The sequence below is a fragment of the Haliotis cracherodii genome, unplaced genomic scaffold, assembly GCF_022045235.1.
Source record: "Haliotis cracherodii isolate W230 unplaced genomic scaffold, xgHalCrac1.p SCAF_44, whole genome shotgun sequence".
NCBI lineage: Eukaryota > Metazoa > Mollusca > Gastropoda > Lepetellida > Haliotidae > Haliotis > Haliotis cracherodii.
The window spans coordinates 753,419-775,579 of NW_027266302.1; the positions used below are offsets into that span (position 1 = coordinate 753,419).

Genomic DNA, 22,161 nt, shown 5'->3' on the forward strand with positions numbered 1-22,161 from the left:
TATGACCCTATGAATGGATACAAGATGAAGTGTCATATGATGCCAAGTGCTATCATTATGTGGATTGGTGAGATGTTTCAGCTTTGCTTGTAATTTCTTGTACAGAAAACAGGGTCTTTGAATACATTGCAGATTACCAATATTCGACCTTCAATTTCTACCTGTATGGCTTATTATTTCAGTTGATTCTTATTTCTAGTGCCAAACAGAAAACATAGATATATGCCATAGGAGTATGATGATGTACAATTAACTATGCCATGGTTGTGAACATGGGTACCAGGTGGGATGATGAGCTAGAGGACTTATTCATTGTATACAGTACAAAGTTGTGAACATAGGTAGCTCGAGGGTTGATGAGCTAGAGGACTTATTCATTGTATACAGTACAAAGTTGTGAACATGGGTACCGGGTGGGATGATGAGCTAGAGGACTTATTCATTGTATACAGTACAAAGATGTGAACATAGGTAGCTCAAGGGATGATGAGCTAGAGGACTTATTCATTGTATACAGTACAAAGATGTGAACATAGGTAGCTCAAGGGATGATGAGCTAGAGGACTTATTCATTGTATACAGTACAAAGTTGTGAACATGGGTACCGGGTGGGATGATGATCTAGAGGACTAATTTGTTGTATACAGTACAAAGTTGTGAACATGGGTACCGGGTGGGATGATGAGCTAGAGGACTTATTCATTGTATACAGTACAAAGTTGTGAACATAGGTAGCTGGAGGGTTGATGAGCTAGAGGACTTATTCATTGTATACAGTACAAAGTTGTGAACATGGGTACCGGATGGGATGATGAGCTAGAGGACTTATTCATTGTATACAGTACAAAGTTGTGAACATGGGTACCGGGTGGGATGATGAGCTAGAGGACTAATTTGTTGTATGAAGTACATAGTTGTGAACATGGGTACCGGGTGGGATGAGCTTGGGGACTTATATGGTGTTTTACAAGCCCAGGAAGTAACATGCTCATTCAGTGAATCATGCACAATAAACTATGTGACTATAAATACAAGTTAAAAATACTTGTAAATTTATTATCTTTCTTGAAGGTGTATGAGTTCTGCTTTACATGCACTGTTCATTCTCTGGAGAATTGTAGCAGACATTTCTCTGGTGAACAATGAATAAATAATGACAACAGGCAAACCAGACTGCATAAAACAGTCGTCTCTTGAACCACACAGATATCAATGTCTCTCATAAACAAGCTCATATATAAAGCAGGCACAAGTTCCCGGCACGACAGGTTTGATAACTGTCAGTACTCGTGCAAAGTTCCTCATGCAATTTGGAAGTTTTTAGTTTATTAACGACAACCGTTAGCATCAAGCTGGGCAATTTCTAGACAAACCATATGTGAATCTTGGGTATTTTGACACAAAATGCTGAGAAGTAGAGTCCCAGGGTAGTGATATTTACAATAATGTGTCTGAATAGTGTTGTATTTGTAAGCATCAATACAGGTACCTCCTGGCATGAAAACAGACTTGTTTTATAGTTGTTACATATTCCAAATATCCAAGGGTCCTATTTCCTGCAGCTTAATTCCCTTAGCAGTTGTTCTACAAAATACTACAAAATACTACAAACAACTAGGTATGTGACAATTTGATGTAATATTTTCTTAAGAAACCTAAACACACTGTACCAATGATGGTCCGCACAGTGACTTCCGTACAGTGTTTTCGTACAATATGTGAAACCTTGGGAACTCAAATTTCATGTATACTGGTACTTCAAATATCGTTCAACACAATTTTGTAACAGTCTTAGCAGAATCTGTATTGGAGTCTGTGACTTTAGTCACTAGTCTGAAGCCTATGTCTAGTTAGATATGGTAAAAATAAAATCTACTGAAATTAATGCTAAATGCTTGGGTCTTGTAGACTTAAAGTGCAGGTATAATGAAAAATAGCAATAGATTCTTATGTAGCCAGTATGATGTACAATACGATGGCCAAGAAAAAAAGTGTGAAAACGTAAACATGGCGCTGTTGCACATAATTAAAAGTACCTATTTTTTAGGTCAAAGCCAAACAAATCTTAAAAGCGCTAACGTGGAGTCATGGCTTAATTAGCACAACCGGTTAGGCCTGCAAGCTGATTGGGTATTACCACCGGCTGGGTACAGAATATACGCATTTCATAAGCATGGGATCAAGATAAAATCTGCCCCAGATGAAACGTGTAGTCATCTTTTTTTTCTACACATCTCAATGTCCTGGATTTATTAAGTCTGGTTTGTGCAAACAAGTGGTTGATGTCATGAGCACAGTCACGCACTGTACCCACCAAGTCCTCATGAGTGAGTTGGCTTTAACACCACTTTGAACGGTAATCCAGTTATATCGTGGAGTGTCAGCTTAATGGGAGAGGAAAGCCTGAAGAGATGCAGGTCTCAGACATTTACCAATTTGGTAAAACCCATGAGCACAGGGATGGTGCTGACAAACCTGGACACATAACCAGGGCGAACCAGGAGTCGAACCCATGATAACAGGCTTTCAGCATACCCAAGGGACACAACTCTACACAGCAACTTGTAGCTCCTACTACTACTGGACCCCTGCCCTCCGATCCTCATGATCCTTCACTTAGGTTTGTCAGCACCATACATGTGCTCGTGGGTTTCACCAAAGTGGTAAACGTCTGAGACCTGCATCACTTCAGCCTTTCCTCTCACATTAAGCTGACACACCGCGATATAACTGGAATACTGTTAAAAGCAGCGTTATTCCCGACTCACTCGCTCAGCTCTTACAATATTGAGGTACTGTTGAACTGATCATGGGGTAAGTCGACAATATAGTGACACCCAATCCCCCCTTACTTCCTTCAGAACACGTATAGGGTAATGCCACCTTACTCAGAGCAGGTTGAGGGGTTGAGTGCACCATCTTCATCAGGATCTTATTCCCCATCTTTCCCACTTCTGCCAGGAGACAGGTGTACTCCCAGGAGACATGGCCTGGCCACTGGTGCCAAAGATGGAAAAGATGTGTCAGTGGAATGATCCGAGACAAGAATCTGTGAAGTATCAGTGTTATTTACATGAACAACACATCTAGTCCTTGGATGAAGACTAATCCACTTACAGAGCCAACTCTACTTGTGAATGAACAGGTGAAGAGCGTAGAGTCTATCAAAACACCTCGAAACAATAACACCATTGTCAGCGAAGTGAAGACTATGACAGCTCTGTGGATTGGTGGGTTCCTAAAGAATGTAAAGATCCAACTGCCATGTCAGTCAACTCTTATTCATTAATATCCATTAACACCTTTCTGATATATGTTTTGATCAGGAGATAGAGAATCATTATTTGGCAACATCACTAGAAGACCATCTACCAACCTTCTTACTTAGGACCGAGTGAGGGCAGAGGAGTGAGTGAGTGAGTATGGTTTTAAACTGCTTTTAGCAATATTCCAGCAATATTACGGTGGGGGAGTCACAACAAATGGGCTTCCCACATTGTACCCATGTTGGGAATTGAACCCGGGTCTTCGGCGTGACGAGCCAATGCTTTAACCACTAGGCTACTCGACCGCCCCTAGTGAGGGCAGGGAGATATATTCCTGGCATTACTGGAAGCCATGCGAAAACAATAGTCAATTACATCCTTCAGCAACATCGCTGAAAACCTAAAACAATGAGTAGATCATTCTATGGTGGTGCAAATCATCTACTGGAAGGAAACGCCACCATCCTCATCCAAGAAATCATGTCACAGCATGAATTCCCCTTCATATGTCTACATACACGGCACCAAAATCACTTCCGACAAGAAGACCCCAGACAGGTGTTCACGTCATTCTCACTGCAGACACACTGCCTCAAGACACACTGGTACCTGTCCACATTATTCTTCTCAAGATGGAAGTAGAAGTTTCGGTCATGATGATAAGCTAATGAGTAGATACACTGCCTCAAGGACAGGTCCCCACTGGTTGGGGTGTCTATCTGCACCCAAAGACATGAGACAACATATGGCCTCATGAACTCCCAGGATCCTCTGTTGGTGTATCCATGTGTTAATCGGGCACAATTTCACATCTTTCAAACAGGAATCAATTTCACTTGTGTTTCAAAGAAATGATCTACAGCAAGGAAATATTTTAAGAACAGAAATGTTAGCATTGCATACATGCAACAAAATGGAGGCCAACAAGGATGCTAAGTTTAAGTCTACACATGGTTTCAATTACTCCAAAACTGCTTACATTTAGTATTTTTCAAGCTTCTTAGAATCAGTTTGACCTCCAAACGTTTTCCAAATTGTAATTTTTTTTAGGAATGATCCATCCTTTCAGTAATTGGAAGCTCTTTGGAAGTTAATAACACACTTCCAGTGCTAAAATACTGTTTTAGCATTTCCTGCCTTGTAAAACATTTGGGATATAAGGTTAAGTCAATCTATTTATCACTTAGTCACACCCTTATTTAGGTAAATGAATCGGAAACCTTTTTTTTGCAGTCATTTTGCAGGTGAGAGGAAGAAAGTAAAGAGTCCCCCCAAAACACATGTTCAAGGGCTCCTTTGATATTATTCTATCAATCCCTGACTACTTCCCATTTACAAATTATACATTATTTCCTTAGATTTTTGTCCTTGTAAAAATATTATAGAAGATGAGTTGCATTGTATGTTTGTATGTCCAATTTACGATAGTTTAAGACAAACATATTTTTTCAACAAATTAATACTCTCTCAGAACTTCATTACAAACTTCTAACATTAAAACCTTGTCATTATGTGCCAATACATTATAGACTCCCTATCCTCACCTTCGTCATTATTATAATTCTAACTGTACCATAACTGCACTTTTTACCTCATGTTATTGTACCACTACTCTGTAAACACTCCATGTATCTATATTCATATACTGTACTTTGGCCTGTGGTCTTAATACTGAATTAAACTTAATACGAACATAAATACATGAGTCAACAAATAATAACTAAACAGTTACAACAAGACCCAATGTTGAATATACTGGTAATTCTATATTTCACTTTGGTCTAATTGATTGGTCATTATCTCACACGAACACTAAAGAGATAAATATTTGTCTTTTTTAGTTTCAACTCCAGAAGTTCAATTTTAACTTTGATGAGTAAGGCCTGACATAGATAAGTTATCTACCTTCCTGCAGTCTTCATGTAAGCACATTAGCAGTCCCAGAGCAAGTGTATATGTTTGGACTACACATGTAAAAGGATAGCGATCTGTTTCAACATTGTAGGCAAGCTGCTGTGTATCTGCTAGAATGACAGGGTTTCATAGCTGGCATAACAAAGCTGATCGGGCATGTTTAACTATTTATTGCTTCAATGCAACTTTGACATGAAGAATGTCCTGTCATCGCTAGTGCCATCTTTTGTCATTATTGGTGGGTAAATTGTTGTTAATACAGCTGAGGACTTTGTTTTTTTCATGCAGTAATTTCTCAGAAAATGTTCTTGAAACAAATACATGTATTTTGGTTCATGTTTAGGAAGTTTACATTCGCAGCTAAATAAATGGACATAGGAGTTACCCTTAGTTTATCATAGTTTTTATTAGTTGATGTCATCTTTAGCAAGTGAGTGAGTGAGTATGGTTTTACGTAGCTTTTAGCAATATTCCAGCAATATCACGGCGGGGGACACCAGAAATGGGCTTCACACATTGTACCTATGTCGGGAAACGAACCTGGGTCTTCGGCATGACGAGCGAACACTTTAACCACCAGGCTACCCGACCGCCCTTCATTGTTAGCAATATCCCAGCTATATCCCAGCAGCCTGTACATAATCAAGTTTGGACCAGACAAACCAGTGACTGTCAACTGAGTCTGACTAACAAATCCATTTCAGGGACTTTTTTATTATAGCGATAGGTGGGTCAGAGGAAATTAGGGGCAGGTCACCCAAAGATAATACACATAATTTTGGTGGGTCATGAAAAAAAAGGACATATAATCAAATATGAAGTGCTTTTGCATTTTATCATTTCGGAAAATTTAAGGGGGTGGGTGGGGGGTGGGGAGGAGGAGAAAATGCATAAGGACATGGGAAGGTCATCCAAAAATATGACAATCATTAGGGGAGGGTAATTATTTTTCAGTACATTTAATAGTGAATCAAAATCCTAAGCCCCCCCCCCCCCCCGGTATTGTATTGCCAATGAGTATCTTAAAAAAAGTATTTAATTACAGATACATTTTCCATGTTTTGTTCCTATTTATTTAATATTTTTTTAATCTCAGAGTTATTATCTAATCAACAGAATCACCTGAAATTATAACCATATTCAAACAATTGAACTACTCCAAGCTAATGCACAATCTAGACAGATTGCCATTTGACTCTTTCACTGTCACAGGCACTGTCTTACACTCCCAGCACTGAATCGGACATACAGAGCGAAGTCCTAAGGGTTAATGAACATAATTGAATCAACTTCCGTCCACTGTATATCTCTAGTTCTCAGCCTTCACTTGAGAGTCCCCGACATGAACACTTATGGACATATTTGTGTAGACACAGTGAGGGCTTGATGTCATAAGCAGAATGATACTTGAACTTGTTTGTGTATTTGTAAATATTTACATACATACTTCGTGTTTCTTTCTACACCAAACAAACAAACAATAATTAATGATATAAGAAATTCTCCATTATGTGCCTGGGTCAGGATGCCTGTAGTAAAAATAGTAACATTTGTATGTGGAACACTGTCACCTGAAAATGTATAATAAAATGTCTTACCAGATAATCCCACATGTCCAATGACTCATACAAATATGAACTCTTAATGATCGACACTAAGCTACACAAAAGATATTTTAATTCAGAAAAACACTTCATTCAACAGTTAATCACATTAGTGTTTAAACCAACACTCAACCTTGTCAATATAATTATTGTGTAAGTATTAATGACATGGGTAACTAGCAACCACAAAATAATGATCTCATAAGCCATATGGTTATATTCATGTTTACTTGACTGTCAATAGATTATCTACATAATGATCGGACCCTGTAAGCAGCTAGCTACCATACAAGGGCATGGTAACTGCCTGCAGCATGCTGGAGGTTAATGAATCACTGTCAGTTTGCCATATGTTATGGAGATATATCACACGTCTGCACAGGACACTAGCTGGTGTAAACTGATAATTAAGCATGTTGATGACTTCAAAAACTCCCTCGCCATTTCTAAACAAACTGTCTGTCGATCATGAAACGTTTTTGCTTACACTCAAATGTCTATAACTGGCAGTTACATTTCAAAATATTTTGACAGATAAAGTGAATTTTTACTTTTAAAGAGCAAAAATCCATATTTCCGGTATATATATTGAGATACATACGTTATGAGTTTACACACATTCAAAATTTAAATATATGGATATAGGTGTTAAATACCGATGCATATTAGTCTTCATTTAGTCTTTAATAACATTTAAGTCCATGATGTATTCAAGATGCAAGTATTTGACATGTACATGTAGAATATTTACCTGTATCATGCCTACCTGTCTAAGCTAAAATTGTCAGTGTAGATACAAACTTTACTTACATGAGTGTCCCCCTAAAATATGAAAACACAGATTATGAAAAATATTAAAACAATGCATAATTAGCTCCAACTTACTTATGTAGAGGCATGGGTAGTGGTGCTACAAGGATATGCATCAGAATGGTTGCAACCCAAACTTCTGATGTATCAGATGGTACTATGACCCATCGAAAGATGTATGTGTGTATACTAGCAAGTTGTCCTTGGTACTGGAGCGAGGAATACTTTTCCATATACAATGATTGATATGATACAAACAAGCAGTTCTAAGAGCAACAACTATGACTCTGACAGACTGAACACTGGTTGCCATTTCATGTGATGAGGCCCAAGGAGCTGGCTGCAATGAAAGTTTTTGTCGAAGCTAAACAATTCTAAAAAATGTTGGAAAAAACCTGTGAATATATTGTCCATGTATGCTCGCTTGAACAGAATACACAAATATGTAATTTCAATCTTTGACCTCCCGGCCTTCACAGGTACTTTCTCTTGGTCAAGCACTGCATTACTACAGACACTATCCATACATTGCTGTCAGTGAATTACGTCACGACATACATGATAAGGCTTGGAGACTGAAAGATTGAGATTACATAAAATTATGTACTTACCGTATTCAACGTAATAAGCGCCCCGCACTAATAAGCGCCCACGGCGATATTTGCTAATATATTGGCTAGTGAACAATCCCAATCAGCACCCCTTCCGATTGATCAATGTACACAAGACTTATTTATTCGTGTATAATACGCACTCGTGTGTTATATCACCTTAATTATCGGCAATTAAATTCTTGAAAAATATATCTGTCGTATGTAAACATTTCAGGCTGTTAGCTTAAACCACGAAATTTACGATCTTTCAACTAAAAATAATATTCTAATAAGCGCCCCCTATTTCTAATTTTGAGAGCGGCCTGGGCGCTTATTACGTTGAATACGGTATTTGAATTCCCCTGTTGGAATGAACACAAAAGAAGAGAACACTTAATATTTAACTCATTCGGAAGTTTGGACTCCCTAAATAAAGTGGACCAATGGCGCCAACCATGCTCTTCATGCAATACACAGAATATGCGGCAACCTCCATAGTGAGCACAATCTGGATGTGAATCAAACTGTCAAATACCAGGGGTGCAATTGCATTATTGACAGACAGAGAGAGGTGCAATCTGTTATGTGCTGTAGTTCTGCATCATTACCAAAGCCTTTAACCTTGTCAGAGTAGTGAGAGCAAGAAATGCTGAACGATCTGTTAGTTCTCCATCTTTTGTTGTGGTATACACTATGTTCCATGCACCAGCATTTGGCTTCAGTTGGCAGGGTAAACACAGCCATCTCACATCGAGACAGAAATGTCATTACTGGGCCATTTTCTATGACTTCAGCATTCCTGAATACTGTTTTATTAATCTAAGTATCAATATTAATAATTGATTGTATCTGTGTTGAGATGATACAATTGCAAAAATAAATTCAATAGAATTCTATTATCAGAATCTCTTAATGCCATGCCGTTCCAACATAACATGTTGGTTTCTGTGTGTATAATAGCGTCTGAAAAGAAAATTCAAGTAAAACCTTAATTCAATATTTCTGATTCCATAAACAAAAGCTAATATCTGTAACAAGTCGCTGGATCCTTATCTGTATATTTGAGAAATGAGTAATATTTCATACTACCCAACCTGGTAATGTGATAAGATAGTCTGACCAAGAACTGAAACAAAAATATTAGAACAATTCTTTGTGTGAACCAAAAGTATTATAACAGTTTATAACACATCATAATCGAATGTGTTATTCCTTATACATGTAGTAACAATGATTCCATTATCCTTATACACAAATGAAACATGGATCAAACTGATGTAATCAAACCTAGATGGACAATGTGATGAAAGAATATCTTGATAGAAAAGGCTCCATCATGCTTAATATCCTCCAATAGCCAGAGGTATATATAAATATATGAGCTATAACGGCGTGGAGATAGCCAGGTTAGATGTCCCGATGCTCGCTACTCAGTACGTACACCTTGGTGCTACCATTTATGGCTGATCCATTCAGCAGACAACACGAGCTGAGTAAGCAGGCAGGTATTCTGTTACTGTAGACAGAGCTGCTGGATTAGGTGTACCGTGTGATAACAGTTTATATCTCCCGACTACATGTGTGTTAACATCACAACAGGGGCTACCATAAACTATCAGTTAAACACTGTCGCTCAACTCAGAGATCAGACCGACCTGGGATAATATTCTGGTTACATGACATTCTTCTGTATGATTCCTTTGACAGTTATGTGGAATGTTTCGTCATCATCATAATGTATTTCTGACTGAAATCAAAACTTATGTATGAAGCTGCAGTGCTACAGATTTCCAGGAGGCCAAGGTCAGTGAACCCTGATGAAAAAAACAGTAACTCTTTTCTGAGCAATATGGGTCTCCTTATATTTATGATACCTTCACCCATCAATTTCTAAGGCAATGAGTCCTTTTACCATTCAATATTGACATCAATTTAAAACTCTTAAAACTCAAGAAAGTTTGTATACAGATCAAAATGCATGATATGTCTACTATTCATAACTACTTTCACAAGGAACAAAACGCATCAGTCACTGTAGACCTAGCCAACCAGTATTACTATTTGTATTGGAACACAAGAAATGCGGCGCTCAGGAGGGACTCTATGACACAGGGAATATATCGTTGAGTTCACGGGAAGGGAGCACCAAGGTACTGGACAGGGTACGTGTCACACATCAGTCTAAAACAGGACTTTAGCTTTACACGGGTATTCAGACCAAGTTGATGGAGATGTAAGAGGTAAGGACTATCACACACAATAAGCACCAGGAAGGCACTGGAGAAGGTGTCACACATAGGTATAAACCATACCTAGCTATAACACAGGCATTTAGGTCAGGTTGAAGGAGATGAGATGTATGGAAGATGTGGTAAGGCTCATCATACCAGTAAGCACCAAAGGATGTCACTCTTCATATAAACCATACCTACCGGTAGCTATAACATGAGGACATTAAGGCTGAGTTGATTCAGACGAGATGGATGCGGTATGGCCCACGACACACAGTAAACACCAAGATACCAGACAAAGTGTCACACTAAAGATTACACTATACCTAGCTATAACATGGGGACGTTTTGATGATGATGTGGAGATGGATGCGGTACGGCTCATGACACACGGTAAACACCAAACCGTGTCACATTTCGGTACAAACTACCATTGGCACTAGTACAGGGGTATACAAGGTTGATGGAGATGAAAGGATGTAGACATATGTGGTACCCTCTAAGTTCTACTAATGGACACTGAGGACTGTAAACCCTGTCTAAGTATTTCTCCCAACAGAAAATGACAATAGTCCGTGTTATACTTCCGTGTCTTAAGAACAAATATTTCCTCATGTTACAGAATAGGAATCTAATACAAAAGCTAATTGTTTCCGATTTTCCATTGTTGTACATATACTGTCTTCCTACCTCTCAAGTGGTTGTGTTCTGGTCAACTTGTTGGTTAATTCCTGCCCAGATGGTGTCATCTCAACAACTGATTACATGGCAATATCAGACAACCTTAGTCATAATGTGACCCTGTAATTCATGAATGGTTACCAATGAAGGTTTGGGAACTGCCTAGTCGGCACTATAGGCCAAATAGATGTTTCCTAATGTTCCATGATTTTGAAGAAGGAAAATAAATTTCTCTGACAAACTGCCACGTTCTGACTGTGAATTGTTTACATTTCTTTCCTCCCCAAATCAAACCCAGAACTATCTAACACACTGGAGACATGGAGAAGACAACATATGTCATCCATGGCTTGTTTATTTGGGGAAGGAGATAATTGCAAACCACATGCTTAACTTATTATAGTTATGACATCGTACAGACACCTTACACATATCATTTATTAAAGCATTACTTATACTCACAACCAACATAAAAAATAATGAAAAATCTGTTAAATTTGGTGAGACATCTTAAAAAAATTGATTAATTGCTATGTAACTTCTATTACTGGACTGTCATTTTACATTGGGAGAAACAAGGGTGCTATACAATTGGAGGCAGTGTGACAGCAGGTGCTTGTTCTGACAACTCTGCACACTACATGTTCTATGGTATTCCGTTATCTGTACACTCTAGTGCAGCACATAATGCTAGTGTATTCTCCACACAGGGCAGCAATTATCTCTGGTTAAGAGAAGGGACTGTTTGGGTCTGGAAAGTTTACTCACTGGTTTTGCGATCCGGATAGACTGAAAAGTGCAAATGCAACAAAACCGAAATGAAATGAGTTTGAAATATTTTGAACAGAAGTGCTGCCTGAAAACAAACAGGAAAGAAACAAAACAAAATAAGTAAAGAATATAACAAAAACAAGACTGTCAGAATGGTTTTGAATTCCATGAATTGTTGTATTCCAAATCTTTCACCTTTGTCACAAAGTCCTGGATTCACCTAGAAGACGAACCTGAGCTTAAAGCAAGAAAATCTCCACTTTATTTTGCCAGGATCCAGTATTACAGTATTACAGCAAACACAAGGCTTCTTCCACAGGAATGTGCCAATATGATGTGAATATGTCACTTCATTACACCAAAATAAGTCTTGCCTTCAAATGGTATCTACCAATATAATGTTTTCAACTGGGAACTCAATAGTGTTTTTTGTTCTGTGTTTCAAAACAGATATTGACAAAGGGGCATAATTTTTTTTTCAGCAACAAAATCTTCAGATAAACTCTTGCTCTTATGTAAAGATATAGGAGTTGACTTGCTTACCTTGGAGGGAGTGAGTGAATGAGTGAGTGAGTGAGTATGGTTTTACGCCGCTTTTGGCAATATTCCAGCATTATCACGGCAGGGCTTCACACATTGTACCCATGTTGGGAATCGAACCCAGGTCTTTGGCGTGACTAGCAAACGCTTTAACCAGTAGGCTACCCAACCACCCCTGCTTACCTTGGAAGCATGGCCTTTTTTCCACCATGTGGAAATATATGCCTATGCCGCATGCACTGAGCTTCCTGACCCTACAGCAATGATAAAGCCTGTCATAGTTTCTCAACTAATTACTTTACTGGAAGCTATTGTCCAAGTGCAAATTGAAATTATTCTTCATTTTCTGATGTCCAAATGATTATGATTTCAGAAGATTAGAGTAATTTTGTAAGTGTACTTACAAAAAAAATAAACACTACTTGTGAATATACAAAATGTCATACCCTGTTTAACAGGTAACCTTTGACATTCAAAATTGTGATCATGCCCTCTCAACAGAACTAAGGCCCAGTTTTAAAGACGATCTGTTCACCTGCGATGAGATGTTTACTGTTCGACCTACAAGCCTATCAAGATCCCCGTTGTTATTTCCGACATCAGAGAGTCTGAGGGTCACATGTAGGTGCTTCAAGGTGGCACCAAGTTGTGAAGTCTGCCCGCAGTTTACTTACAGGCAGACAGGAAGACAGGTGTGAGAAGGCCCAGGTTTAGCACATGCAGGTGAACACGTGATGTAACTTCAAAGTTGATGTACTCAATGTTGGGCAATTGTTTATAAACGTTTCCACAACAGAATTTGTTGGTATTGCCTCATATCTGGCTGAACGTGTTGCTTATTTTGCTCGCCAATCTGAACAAACCAAATCGACTTGCTTTATCTCTACTTCAAAGGGCACCGCAAATATGTATGACAGTTTCACAGTCTAATCTCCCTTTGATTGTGCAGATAATAATTACGCACATATATGCTGATCAGGACAAAAGACTATCTATGACCGCATTTGGTAATGCCATATTAGTAAGCATCAAAAATTTTTAACTACGTCGTGCTGTGCAGGACTATGACATGCGTATAGTGTGCAGCCAGAGTGCAGAACCAGCATGGCCAATGTCACAACCTCTACTGTGCATTTCTGATTTATTATTCAGACTGAGTTCCACATGCTCAATGAGACTTTTAATTGTTACATCTGGCTGTCTGTAGGTCTCATGTCATCAAAGAGGCATCGACTGCATAACAAAAACAAGTTTCTCTGGCAAAATTTTCTTGAAAGTTATGATCCCACCAACAAAGACGCTGAACTCAACTCTTTCATTTTATGGTTTAAAATCTGTGTCATATGATGTGAAAAATAAAAAAATATTTTGTTTATTGGCAATGAAAATAACTGACTTATGATGAATTAAAGTGATGCTTCAATGCCTGTTGAATAGGAAGCTTCTATATGCAATGTGTCAATCTACGCCCTAGTCACAGCCTATGTTGTTGAATAGGAAGCCTCTATATGCATTATCTCAATCTACGCCCTAGTCACAGCCTATGTTGTTGAGAAGGAAGCTTCTATATGCAACTTGTCAATCTACGCCCTAGTCACAGCCTATGTTGTTGAGAAGGAAGCTTCTATATGCAACTTGTCAATCTACGCCCTAGTCACAGCCTATGTTGTTGAGTAGGAAGCTTCTATATGCAATGTGTCAATCTACGCCCTAGTCACAGCCTATGTTGTTGAGTAGGAAGCTTCTATATGCATTGTGTCAATCTACGCCCCAGTCACAGCCTATGTTGTTGAGTAGGAAGCTTCTATATGCAATGTGTCAATCTACGCCCTAGTCACAGCCTATGTTGTTGAGTAGGAAGCTTCTATATGCATTGTGTCAATCTACACCCCAGTCACAGCCTATGTTGTTGAGTAGGAAGCCTCTATATGCATTGTGTCAATCTACGCCCCAGTCACAGCCTATATTGTTGAATAGGAAGCCTCTATATGCATTATCTCAATCTATGCCCCAGTCCCAGCCTATTTAGTTAAATAGGAAGCTTCTATATTCATTGTGTCAATCTACGCCGTAGTCACAGCCTATGTTTTTGAATAGGAAGCCTCTATATGCATTATCTCAATCTATGCCATAGTGTATTCTTGTTGAATAGGGAGCTTCTACAAATGCATTGTCTCAATCCATGTCCTGTGCTGTTGTACAGTAAGTTTCAATATGATACAGATACCATCTGATCCATGTTCAAGAACTACTTCATCCAACCAATACACCATCCCACTGCCTGTGCCATGGCGCCTACCTTGTAGTCGGGTCCGATGGGCTTGCTGCACTCCACACAGTTGTGTGCGAAGAGCTGCTGGTAGCAGGGGATGCAGTAGGGGTGCTCCTCCTTCAGGATGTAGCGGCAGGCCACCAGCTGCTTGTCACAGTTCCAGCAGGCCAGGTGGTCAGTGTGGTAGTTCTGATCCATGGCCTTGGTGTACTCGCCAGAAAATATCAACTGAAAAATAGGAACGTTCCGTTATAATTTTATAGCCATCACTTCATAAAAATTGCCATGGTGTCCACATTTTCTTTAAAACAAATTGTTGCTAAACCTTTCAAAACAGCCATAGTTTTCAAAATATACATCTTGTCACTCATACAACAAAGATGACAATAATTTGGGGTGCTACAGTCCAAATGCTTCTCCCATGCACTTTCTTCCTACACCAATGGCATGGTGATGTTACATTATTTCTGTAATGATATCTTAAAGTATCATGCAGTTCTGAAATCTATTTCAATCCAGTGGTCTTCAATTGCAAAGGGGGGCACGGGTGGCCCAGTCGTCTAAGGCGCCGCGATTCGCTGTGCAGAGTTGCGTCCCATGGGCACGCCAGAAACCTATGATTGTGGGTTCTAATCCCGGTTCGCCCCAATTATGTTTCTAGGTTTGTCAGCACCAAACCCGTGCTTGTGGGTTTCACCGAAGTGGTAAACGTCTTAGACCTGCGTCACTTGGGGCTTTCCTCCGACATTAAGCTGACACGCCGTGATATAACTGGAATAATGTTAAAAGCGGCGTTAAACCCAACTCACTCACTCACTCAATTGCAAAGTGCTGACACCATATAGCACAAGTCCTTCTTCCTAACAATGTCACCAATACATTTGTAATTGAAGCTTTTCTTGGCTGCATGTGTGTCATGGTAGCAAAGAGAACACATTTGTTAACTTCTTCCTTCCAGACATGTGAGTCAGTGCAAGTGACACTACTGCTTGATGCTCTAGAGCAAGTGAGTGAGTTGGGTCCAGTGCCACTCTGAACAGTAGTCCAGTAATTCAGAGCATGTGGGCTTAATGTGGGAAGAAAGCCCAAAGTGATGCAGGTCTTAGATATTACCACTTTGGTGAAATCAACAAGTATGGGTGTGGTGCTGACAAACCTAGAATCTGCGTGAACCGGGATTCAAACCCATGATCATAGGTTCCTGGTGTGTCCAAGGGATGCAACTCTGTTGGTACTATAGACACTGGCACAACTGTTAAGGCACAATCAGAACGTCAGAGAACCCTTCTGTCTCATCCAGTACAAAAACTTGTACAAAATGTTCTACTGTCCAACAAATGGGACTCACTAATGTTGTTTACTGTTTACACTGACAAAATGGCTGCTATCCCCGATGACAGAATAATGATAAAGCCAGTCCCCAGCTGTGAAACACACCACACATCTCTATCATAACTATGTCCTCCACTATGTTTCTGGGTACAAAACAAATCCCAATATCCAAAACTGGACACTTGCATGTCATGAATCGCTCTGCATTTGACCTGTGCACATCCAACCTTTGATGCACCACCAGATCCATCACTTCATGCACAACATATTGGATATAAACAACCATGTGCCCCCCCGGGAGATAAGGGAAATGTCAGCGCCAAAATCGTAAATTGTTCCCATTACATCATGCAGTGGCAAATCAATTCCAGGATGAGCTGTATTGATCCTCGGAACAGCAACTGTTGCCTTATCGCCCATATGGTGTGGAATGTGTGGTACACAGGATATATTTGTGGTTTGTATATCATAAATATACCACCAGTTCTTATGGGTACATATGGGTGTGGAAAATATATATATATTAGAAATGTCTTGTATATCACCCCCAGTTCTTAAAGGCATATACCAGTGTACTATGTTGATAGGAAATGTCTGGTATATCACCACCTGTCCTTAAAGGCACATACCAGTGTAGTGGGTGGGTGTGGTGTGGTGTGGTGTGGTGTGGTGTGGTGTGGTGTGGTGTGTGTGGGTGTGTGTGTGTCTGCTTGTACTAGCCCGGACTAATTTCAATATATAGTGCTAGCCCACTAAGATACCATGCTGCTGTTTAACATGAATACCCCACTAAGACACAGTATACTGACTCCAAGCCGATCAGTCCTTGTTATAGCACCTTAATGCCGAGCATCAGACAGGGTAACAACAAGTACCATCTTTGAACATCTTTTGGTATGATGCGTCCGGGGATCGAACCCTGGAACTTCCGCTCTCTGGGCGGATGCTCTACCACTACACCATGGAGGCTGTCCATTGGATTTAGGACAGCCATAGAGCTACGATTGTGTTCTGTATTAAATGGTATAAGACTTCTCCCATGGAAGCTTCAACCACAGATATGACTGTCATTTAGAAAAGTCTAAAACCTAAGGATCAGTTCCAGAAGCAGTTTCACAATGAAGTCTTTAAATTCTGAACATCCATCTTGCAAAAGGTATTGATTCAATTCATGTGTAATATGTCAAGCTATTATTCAACTACTAATTCTGGGTATCATAGCCACAAGTGTGTGTGAGTGAGTGAATAGTGACACAAATTGCCCACAACTGCTAATAATTACATGGCTCTTACAAGCGTGGAGTACTGGGGACCAATTCTGCCTCAGAATCCCTATAAGAGTTTTGTTTGTATATTGAACCTAACCTGTATACCACCATAGAGCCTTCTTCATCTTCCACCGAGATTTGGCTGATTAAGCTTGATACCCAATACACATAAACAACACAAATCCATGATACCAGAACCATAAACACAGAAACAGATACAGGAGCTGATCACTCAAACTTGCCTCCATGGATCACAAAATTATCTAGAGAGATTAACATATTTCCCCTAATGGACAGCAGACCTCCAATACACACTGGCCTCTAATTGGCACCAGGCCATACACAGTCCAAAATATAGAAGACGGGGCCTCTGGAAGACCGTTTCCTGCATGTGTATCCTTTATATGGCTGTAGAATTTGGGTTTTGGTAAGGTAGTAAGTAGCCAGTGTGCCTTCATAAAACTACATAGACATCAGGCCCCTGAAAACGCCAGGTCAACAGTTTGCTAAAACTGATAGACTAATATAAACTGTCAAGCATACATGCATACATGTACATATCTTAACTGCAAACACATATAAATAAAACAAATAGCCCCTATATTGTAAATGTGACAATGTAAATAACATAAATCAACTAAGTGTGACACGTAGCAGATAAGAATGCAAGACCATGATGTACTGCTACCTGGTGGTGCCAATATGTTTGTCTGATATGACCCATGGCCTTCGAGAAGATATCATGGCAATAACATGCAACATTGAACTCCTGATACCAAAGCTCTGCTTGGAGTAAGAGAAGTGAGTGAGTGAGTGAGTGAGTGAGTGAGTGAGTGAGTGAGTGAGTGAGTGAGTGAGTGAGTGAGTGAGTGAGTGAGTGAGTGAATGAGTGAGTGAGTGAGTGAGTGAAAACCCTCTCATCCATTTGATTGGGCCAGTTTTCACAAAGTGTTCCTCACTCTACAACTGTCCTAAGTGCATGTTAAATTATAGGCATAGTCTAACATTAAGTCCAAATAATAAAGTTGTCCTATTCAAAATATATATCTACAAAATAAAAAATATAAACCAGATGCTTCCCAGAGCAATGCCTAATTTCTGACTAGAGCAGATGTAATCTAGACTTGCCAAATCTTCCTCGACTTGAGTTAGATTCACTTTTAATTTATTCTCTAGGGTCTGGGAGACAGACTAATAGATGCTATAAGGGTATGATAACACAATCAGCCAGATCACAGCCCTCATTTTTCAGTGGTCACCAAATGAAATATTATTCATACCTAAAGCCATTGCGTTCACCCGATGAAAAGCATGGGATACTTAGGACCTATTCTAAGCATGATTTGTCAGGAGCATCAGATAAAGAGAATGCTGTTTGGGTTATGTACTGTATGAAAATGCTACTCATAATAGAAGATCAATGAGTGTCTTGTGTTCAGCATCTCTCTATCCATTAGGTCATGGCTGCTTACAGTGTGCCTGGGGTTGGCAGACGTCGGCCAACACAGTTGGCGTGATCCATGCACGCACCTTGTGTCATACTATATCCATTAGGTCATGGCTGCTTACAGCGTGTCCTTGTGTCTAGTGTAGGCAGACGAGGGTCAATACAGTGCATGTGATCATGCAAGCCTTGTGTCATACTATATCCATTAGGTCATGGCTGCTTACAGCGTGTCCTTGTGTCTAGTGTAGGCAGACGAGGGCCAATACAGTGCATGTGATCAATCATGCACCTTGTGTCATACTCTATCCATTAGGTCATAGCTGCTTACAGCGTTTCCTCGTGTCTGGAGTAAGCAGACGAGGGCCAATACAGTGCATGTGATCAATCATGCACCTTGTGTCATACTCTATCCATTAGGTCATGGCTGCTTACAGCGTGTCCTTGTGTCTGGAGTAGGCAGACGAGGGCTAGGGAAGTATAGCCCATTATTGAACAGGGGGGACCTATTATTTGTAATAATGATATATATATATATATATATATATATATATATATATAGTGTATAATTTTACAGAACACTAAATGATATAGTGAGTGAGTGAGTGAGTGAGTGAGTGAGTGAGTGAGTGAGTGAGTGAGTGAGTGAGTGAGTATGGTTTTACGCCGCTTTTAGCAATATTCCAGCAATATCACGGCGGGGGACACCAGAAATGGGCTTCACACATTGTACCCATGTCGGGAATCGAACCCGGGACTTTGGCGTGATGAGCGAATAAATAATATAGAGTGTAATACCAGCATAGTCATCAGTTATACAACTCTGTTACACCAAATAACAAGATACCACAATTAAGGTCACATACAACCACTAAGATAGTCTGCTACTCTGACTGTAATTAATTCTTTTCAGGAATAGTAGTTTTACCCACAAAACGTGTTAAATACAAGTCCAAAATGTTGACTTCAAGGTTTCTTTAGGGTATCTACCCTTGACATTCAAGCATGGCAGAAGACACACAGAAAAAGTTCAGCCTGCTTGTAGCAATGTTTACCTTCTAATCCTCTGTAAGATGTCAGATATTTGCCAGGAATGACAGCCAAAATTGAATCCTGCCTTAGTCGAGGCTAGTAATGTCCAATGTGACCAGACGCAGGCTAATAATGATCTACCGCCATCTGATGAACATGCCACTTTACCAACTGTTACACAATATATGGATAGAGTTTCACAGCACTCTATATTACATACAAGGACATTATTGGAGTCATCTCTACTTCACTGTCTTCCTGTAGCAACTGCTTGGGCAATATTGGTCATTATACATACAGTATTGACGTAGTTAAAGCTGTTGTATATCACATTCAAGGCCACATATACTGGATTATATTTGATAAACTAAATATAAGGGGAAAATGAAGATTTAAACACAAATGAAATTATTCTTTATTCTGTTATCTTCATTAAAATTCTATGTAAAGGTAGAATGATGCTTTGATCAAGACTTTATGTTGCATTTAACAATATTGCAACCATTTATAGGGGGAGAACCAAGAATTAGCAGAAATTCAAACCCAGACCAGCTGTCTGATGAAACATACACATTAACTGCCTGGCTATCCAGAAGGCCTATGGTAGTAGAGACTTGAATAAAGAGCTTGAATGGATTCACCTAATACTTACTTACTTGGTATGCCAAGTTGACTTTATAAAACTGACATTTCATTTCATCAACCTCTACTGAGACCAACTATTGGGATGGATGGCCTGTGACCTTGACTTATGCAAGTCCCAGTCATGGGGTGGATTGGAAGACGTCCTATGTATGTTTCTTATAACGTAGCTTGTATCTCTTTGGAGACAACCATGTGATTCACTGAAAACAAGCCATGTGTGTTCGGTTTGTGTGCGGGGGTTGGTTTTTTTGGTGGGCTGTGGGTTTTTGTGGGTGGGTGTTGTGTTGGAAAGAAACAGGGTACCTGTACTGCATTGCTGGTCTAAAGAATCGACTACAGTAGATGAGACTGTCAAACTCAGTGACTGGGCTGATTGTGTAACATCGTACCTCAATAAAGTGGATCATTACTCCATATTTCAGTCACTGGTTTGCTTGCTCCAGATTGATATATTTACAGGCTGTGATATAGCTAGACTATTGCTGACAATGTTAAACAGCATTCACTCCACTCATTGGGACACACACGTTTTATTTTTTGTTCCACTGGCCTGCTGCCCCTACTGAAAATCAGCCCCTCCACAAAATGAATTAAACATACATATTTATTATTATTATGTCTTGGCCTAGTAATATAGACCCTCTTATACAATAATAAATGAAATATATAAATTCCATGTCTACATCACTTATAATCAGTGATTCAAGAAGCCAGCTGCAGTTTTAACTCCAAGGCAGAATGACTTTAATATAAATAAATAACTGATGTAGCTATTTATTTGTATTCGTATTTCAATCAACCGTGTGAGGAAAAGCTGGAATATATCCGTGAAACACTGGGGTTATCAATAAGTGTTATGCGTGAGTGAGTGTGTTGGGTTTCATGACAACAGTATTTCAGGTACATATATTAAGGCATGTCAGCTTAATACTCTTCACTTGGATGTAGTCGTTGGTCGCCGCACTCAGTAATATTCCAGCTATATGACAGCGGTCTGTAAATAATCGAGTCTGGACCAGACAATCCAGTGATTAATATCATGAGCATTGATCCACGCAATTGGGATCGATGACATGCATCAACCAAGTCAGCGAGCCTGACCACCCGATCCTGTTAGTCGGCTCTTACTGGATGTAGTCACTCTAGCTTGATGACAGTGTAAGAATCTGTAACATCGCAGATGTTGCTTTGTGCAATAAGCCAGACGTTGTTATCCATAATGTTGTACGTCTTCTTATGTAATGTGAGAGGAAAGCCCGAAGTGCCACAGGTCATAGGCATCTACCACATCAGGTGTGGTGCTGACATAACAAATTATCGTTGAAAGAAAAAGCCTACTCTTTTTCTAGACCAAAGATAAGTATTTCCCACACTAGTTTAACAAGCACACAACACTCTTATACAAATTCTTTTAAGAGTTTAAGAACATCGAAACTAAAACTGTAGCGATGAAATAAAGATTACAAAAAACAATAGTCTCCACCTAAACCTTAAAATAAAAAACTATCAATCCTTCTTTTCTTCTTCTTACATGACTCACTACCTGGAACCCGTTCCACAAAGCGATCTTAGTGCTAAGTTGGTCGTAACTCCCATACTTCAGCATAGGCTTACGATCAACGTAGCACTAAGATCGCTTTGTGGAACGGGGCCCTGGTAGTCTTCAGTTTCAGAAAAACTTGAAACCTGCCTAACCTCATTATTAAAGAGGCATGCCCCCTCCCTGGAGAAATAACAGGCTGTTTACTTAGGGAGAAA

General features: G+C 39.6%; 1 protein-coding gene across 3 annotated transcripts in view; it reads right to left on the reverse strand.

Moving 5' to 3' along the window:
* The window catches only part of LOC139441763 (four and a half LIM domains protein 2-like), a 130,657-nt gene that overhangs the window by 8,606 nt on the left and 99,890 nt on the right, over nt 1-22,161 (reverse strand). For 2 of the 3 annotated variants that reach the window (XM_071222545.1, XM_071222547.1), the window contains exons 6-7: nt 14,710-14,910; nt 11,868-11,888 (exon numbers count right to left, since the gene is read on the reverse strand). In XM_071222545.1, the coding sequence (XP_071078646.1) occupies nt 11,868-11,888; nt 14,710-14,910 (222 nt within the window). The remainder of the gene's footprint in view (nt 1-11,867; nt 11,889-14,709; nt 14,911-22,161) is intronic. The other variant, XM_071222546.1, reaches the window with a different exon arrangement.